The sequence below is a fragment of the Aethalodelphis obliquidens genome, unplaced genomic scaffold (genome assembly GCF_003676395.1).
Source record: "Aethalodelphis obliquidens isolate GAN/ISIS:26980383/991018 unplaced genomic scaffold, ASM367639v1 scaffold2, whole genome shotgun sequence".
Taxonomy (NCBI): domain Eukaryota; kingdom Metazoa; phylum Chordata; class Mammalia; order Artiodactyla; family Delphinidae; genus Aethalodelphis; species Aethalodelphis obliquidens.
Genome location: NW_020837946.1, coordinates 23,934,438 through 23,940,437, shown reverse-complemented (window position 1 = coordinate 23,940,437; position 6,000 = coordinate 23,934,438). Strand labels below are relative to the sequence as shown.

The window sequence follows — 6,000 nt, the reverse complement described above, 5'->3', positions numbered from 1 at the left end:
CTCTCCCAAAGAAAAGGCAGCATGTCCATGAAGTAACAGCAATATTAACAGAAGGTGATTATGTAAGTTATTCTAAATTGACTTTAGTTCCATTATGTAGTTATAATATTTAAAATGCAATATAGAAATAACCACTTTGTTTTTATAAAATAACATAAAATTTCAGTTAATTCTTATATGCACTACTGAATAATTTCTATTTGCTTTCTTGGCAGTGAAAAAAAACTATTGGTTTTAGGGGTTCAAAAGTAAATTGCTACACCAATGTAAACTATACTTTTGTTTGTAGTGAAGGTAAAAGACTTTGAAGATCCCACTGATAACTCTGTAAAATATGAGGAGAAATTACCAAACCAGGTGATTTCTTGCCATATATATATATATATATATATAAAATAAGAAGTATAGAGGCTCTAAAATAAGCTATTTCACATGAAAGTCTTCATGGCTGATAAACTTGACTATCATAGGTATATTTTAAGAGGGGATTGTTTATTAACCTGTTTTTTTTTTAAAAAAAAAAAAAGGTTAAAAATAGGTCTGGGAAGTTTGCATCCCCAGCCAAGGATCTAGAGGGAGAGGATTTATTCCGAAGGAAGTTCATATCCCTACAAGGATGAAGAGGCTCAGGTTGCACTGGCTAGAAGCTCACACCCATGCTTAAAGATGAAGGAGGCCTGCATTATACAACTTCAAGCTTATATCCATATCTAAGTGCAGAAGAGACCAGGATTCATGCAACCAGAAAGGTCATACCCAGGATGTTCATATCTACATCCTAATGAAGGAAAATGGCCACTCATTCATTGCTCCTGGGAATGTGAAATGGTACAGCCACTTTGGAAAGCAGTCTGGGCATTTCTGAAAGCACTAAATTTGCACCCATCACACAACCCAGCAATCACAGTTCAGGGCTCATCCCAGAGAAATGAAAATCTAGGTTCTCACAAAATCCTGTACAGTAATATTCACAGCAGCATGATTTGTAATAGCCAAAGACTGGAAACAACCCAACATACTTTCGGGTGAATGGTTGAAGTGACTGTGACTGTAGTATGTCCATACCATAGAACAGTACTCAGTGAATAAAAAGGGAACAGAGTATTGACACATTTGTACCACTGGAAAACTAATTTTCTAATGAAGAAAACAGTATAGGGTTTATAAAGTGTACACACTGGATGAACACCAGAGAATGATGTAGAGGGAAAAAGTTAATCCCCCAAAGTTATATTCTGTACAATCTATTTATATAGAATTCTCGAAATGCGGACAGTTTAGCAATTACCAGGCATTAGGGGAATGGCGCAGGAGAAGTTACCCATGGGGGAAAGTGGGTAAAGGGTATACGAAAATCTCTCTGTATTATTTCTTACAAGTGCATGAGAATCCACAATGAGGTGACAATAAGTAGTTTAATTAAAAGAAAAAAATTAGAGTTGAACCCTCTACTATTTGCACTAGACCCGAGTGTTCTGCCAATCACTGCTTGTAAATCCTGGCTGTAGATCAGTCCCCAGAGAGATTCTCCCGCTGGGAATGGCGTGTCTCCCCAGGCGGAGACATTCCTCAAATGCCTCTAGTAAAGGAGGTGGCAGTACAAAAGGAGAACCAAGCCAGCAATAAAGAAATTCTCAAGTAGAGGTGGGAACGCAGACAGGAAGCAAGAGCCAGGGGCAAAAAGAGGCATCCCAGATGCGCCCCGTTATTGAGATACTGGTAAAGCAAAGAAGGGACAGTGGACTGGATGTGCCCAGAAGTGCAGCGTAATAGCAGTCCAAGCCCGAGATATGAGAAAGCAAGCACGGATCCGTTGAAAGAGAACGCTCACTGCAGTTGAGCGGGGCAGGTTCCCGTGGGGGTCCTGCGCCTCACCTCCGCGGGTCAGAGGTCACGTCCCGGGCCAAAGTCAGTTTTGGCTGAGGCGGACTTCAGGGCGCAAACACGCTGCCTCCTTTCTCCTCGCTGCCCGAGACCCCCGCGCGCTCAGTAATGCCCGCGCCCAACTGCGCACCGCCCTCTCTTTCCCGTGCACTTCTGCCCTTCCCCCGAGCTCTCCTCTGACCTGCCCGAGGAAAGGCAGGAGCTAGGCCTCCCGCCTGCCCTCCCCCACCACGGCCTACCTGCGGGCTTGCGAAGTCCGGCAGCTGCTGCGCAACAAGTTTGTGGTCGTCGTGGGGGACCCCATGCAGAGGGCCGTGTGCAAGGACCTGGTGCTTCTGCTGCAGAAGGGCTGCCTCTTCTTTTCCAGCCAGCTCAAGGCCAAGGGCGAGCTGAGCTTCGAGCGTGATGTGCCGCAGAAGGGCTGAGGGTGGGAACGCCTGCACAGCTGCACGTATTACCGCGACGTCTGCCGGTTCTGCTCCGGCCACCACCTGGTGCGTTTCTACTTCCTCGTGCGTGCGTACTCCGCGTACGTAAAGACGTGTTCGTGCGAACACGCCCCGCACGTGGTGCTCATGAACTCCTGCCTCCGGGACCTCTCCAGGTACGGCCAGGATTTCCCGAGGAGTTACCTGGAGGGTTTAGAGAGCCTGTTCGGGCGCCTGGACGAAGTGCTACCCGAGGCTTGCCTCCTGGTGTGGAACACGGCCCTGCCAATGGCGGAGGTCGTCTCCGGGGCTTCCTCCTGCCGGAAGACCTATTCTGAGGTGCGCGCCTGCGGGAAGCAGTGATAGAGGCCAACTTCTACAGCTCGGCAGAGGCCAGCAGGTACGGCTTTGACATGCTGGACCTGCATTTCTACTTCCGGCATGCAGGACAGCACCAGCAGCGAGATGGCGTGCACTGGGACGAGCGCGCACACTGCCACCTCTCCCAGCTGCTGCTGGCGCATCTGGCCGATGCCTGGGGCGTGGACCTCCCCCGCCGCTACCCCGTGGGCAGGTGGATCAGGGATGGTCCCACCAGGGGACTTCCAGGCCCGGTGGACGGTAGGCAGCCCCGGGACAGCAGAGGTGACCCGGGCGAACAGCCCTTGTCCTGGTTCCCAGCCACGTCCACATGCCTCCGCAGCGACCTTCGGAACCCTTTCCCCAGGCGCGACCTCCGTTCCAGCCCTACTGCCAAGGCACCTGTGTGCCCTACCACTCATCTTCACAGCGTGGGCAATTCTCCAGGGATTCTTCAGCGCGCCAGGTCAGATACACACTGGCGAAGCAAACTCAGTGGTTGGCCGGGAGACACGTGTGGGCCCGATTCGCAGAACCTCTACCCAACATCGGAGCAGAAGGTCGCCTCCCTACCCTCCCCAGTGCCCCAGAGGGCCATGCAGACGCCAGCGAAGGCGCACCAACAGACGGACCCAAGCACACCCAGAGGCAAGACCCCAGTAGCCAGACCTGGACCTGGGCTCCTTCCCAACGTAGTCAATAGGCTGGACAGACTGCCCGACTTCTCTCACTCAAGCGTGGCCTTCAGCAACCCTGCGATGGTAAGGACTCCTTCACCCTCTTACTTTCACCGGTCAGCAACCTCACACATTCTTTGCCAGAGCCTTCACCCCACTTCTCACACCATTCTCCAATTAACGTTTGTGCAGAAATGAGCTCTAAATGAAAAAGTACACATACAGTTAAGCCTTGCCTAACTGTAAGTCTTCCAACAGTATTCTCCCTAGACATTTTTCCTGAAAAGAAAAGGGAACATTTTTGAACCTTAACACTTACCAAAACGTTTCTAGTGACTTCAGTATCACCATTAGTTTTTACATACATTTATAGAACTTACTCCCCAAAGCTTTCACCACAAATTGTCTTGCACATTCCTTAATTATATTCATCTGTGCTTCAACATAATATTTATCCTTAAAAAAAGTATTCCATTCACTAACACAAGAGTCCTTATTTTCTGTTAGAGACATATTTTCTACTCTTGAGCTCATCAAATACCTAGCATATTTTAAAAACTAGACTTCATTTTTTAGAGCAATTGTAGATTCATAGCAAAATTGAGAGGAAAGTAGAGAGTTCTCATATACTTCCCATACACCGCCTCCCCCAGTAGCAATATTCCACACCAAAATTGTACATTTGTTTACCTTCAGTGAAACTACACTGATGTATCGTTTCACCCAAAGTCCATTTTACACATTAGGGTTCACTGTTGGTGTTGTACATTCTATGGTTTTTGGCAGATGTATAATGACATGTATAGTATCATACAGAATAGTTTTATTGCCCTAAAATTCCTGTCTGCTCCTTTTCTTCATTCCTCCTCCATCCAACCCCTCGCAACCACCCATCCGTAATGGTTTCCAGAGTTTTGTGTTTCCTAGAATGTTATATAGTTCGAATCATACAGTAAGTAGCCTTTTCAGATGGGCTTCTTTTACCCAGGAATTTGCCTTTAAGTTTCTTCCATGTCCTTTCATGGCTTGATAGCTCGGTTGTTTTTAGTGGTGAAAAGTATTCTGTTGTCTGAATGTACCACTGTTTATCCAGTCACCTGCTGAAGGACATCTTAGTTGCTGCCAAGTTTTGGAAGTTATGAATAAAGCTGCTTTAAACATTCATGTGCAGATTTCTGTGTGGATATAAGTTTTCAACTCCTTTGAGTAAATATCAAGGAATGCAGTTGGTGGATCATATGGTGAGAGTATGTTTAGTTTTGTAAGAAAATGCCAAACTACCTTCCAAAATGACTCTACCATTTTGCATCCCATCAGCAACTAATAAGAGTTCCTGTTGTTCTACATCCTTGCCAACATTTGGTGTTGTCACTGTTTTGGATTTTCACCATTCTAATAAGCACAAGGTATCTTGGTGTTTCAGTCTGCACTTCCCTAAGGACATTACATTGAGCTTATTATTTATTTATGTATTTATTATTTTTATTATATTTATTTATTATTATTCATAAGCTTATTTGCCATCTGTATATATTCTTTGATGAAGTGCCCATTTTTAATCAGTTGTTCCTTTCCTTATTGAGCCTTAAGATTTCTTTGTATCTTTTGGATAACAGTATTTAATCATATGTCTTTTAGAAGTAACTCCCAGTCTGTGGCTTATCTTCTCATTCTCTTGGTGGTGTCTGTTGCAGAGGAGAAGTTTTTAATTTTGAGGAAGTCCAACATATCAGTTTCTTTCATGGATTGTGCTATTTGTGTTGTATCTAAAAATTTATCACCAGGGCTTCCCTGGTGGTGCAGTGGTTGGGAGTCTGCCTGCCGATGCAGGGGACGCGGGTTCGTGCCCCAGTCCAGGAGGATCCCAACATGCCGCGGAGCGGCTGGGCCCATGAGCCATGGCCGCTGAGCCTGTGCATCCGGAGCCTGTGCTCCGCAACGGGAGAGGCCACAGCGTTGAGAGGCCCGTGTACAGCAAAAAAAAAAATTTATCACCAAACCCAAGGTCATCTAGATTTTCTCTTGTGTTATGTTCTAGGAGTGTTTTAGTTTTGCATTTTACATTTAGGTCTATGATCCATTTTGAGTTAATATTTGTGAAGTGTATAAAGTCTGTGTCTGGATTCATTTTTTTTGCATGTGGATCCAGTTCTTCTCACACCATTTGTTGCCTGAAGTGTCTGTCCTCCAACTTTTTTTTCTCCTTTAATGTTGTATTGGCTATTCTTATTCTTTTGTCTTTTTGTGTAAACTTTAGAATCGGTTTGTCAGTAGCCACAAATAGCTTGCTGGGATTTTCATTAGGATTACAATGAATCTATATCAGGTTGGGAAGAATTGACATCTTGACAGTAGTCTGTCTTCCTATCCATGAATGTGGAATATCTCTCCATTTATTTAGTTCTTTGATTTCTTGCATCAAGATTTCATAGTTTTCCTCCTATAGATATCTTGTACATATTTTGTTATGTTTATACTATGTCATTGAGGGGGGTGTTAATGTGAATGGCATTGCGTTTTTTATTTCAAGTTACAATTTTTCATTGCCCGTATAAGAAAGCAATTGACTTTTGTATATTTATCTTGTATCCTACAACCTTACTATAATTGCTTCTTGGTTCCAGGAGTATTTTTTTTGATTCTCTCAGATT

At 44.9% G+C, this 6,000-nt stretch overlaps 1 protein-coding gene across 1 annotated transcript in view; it reads left to right on the top strand.

Moving 5' to 3' along the window:
• The first annotated feature begins 1,695 nt into the window (after positions 1-1,695).
• LOC113625337 (PC-esterase domain-containing protein 1B-like) overlaps positions 1,696-6,000 on the top strand; it is a 92,643-nt gene continuing 88,338 nt past the window's right edge. Inside the window, 3 exon segments of the mRNA XM_027115810.1 lie at positions 1,696-1,719; positions 2,091-2,619; positions 2,622-3,433. Coding sequence (XP_026971611.1) covers positions 1,696-1,719; positions 2,091-2,619; positions 2,622-3,433 — 1,365 coding nt within the window.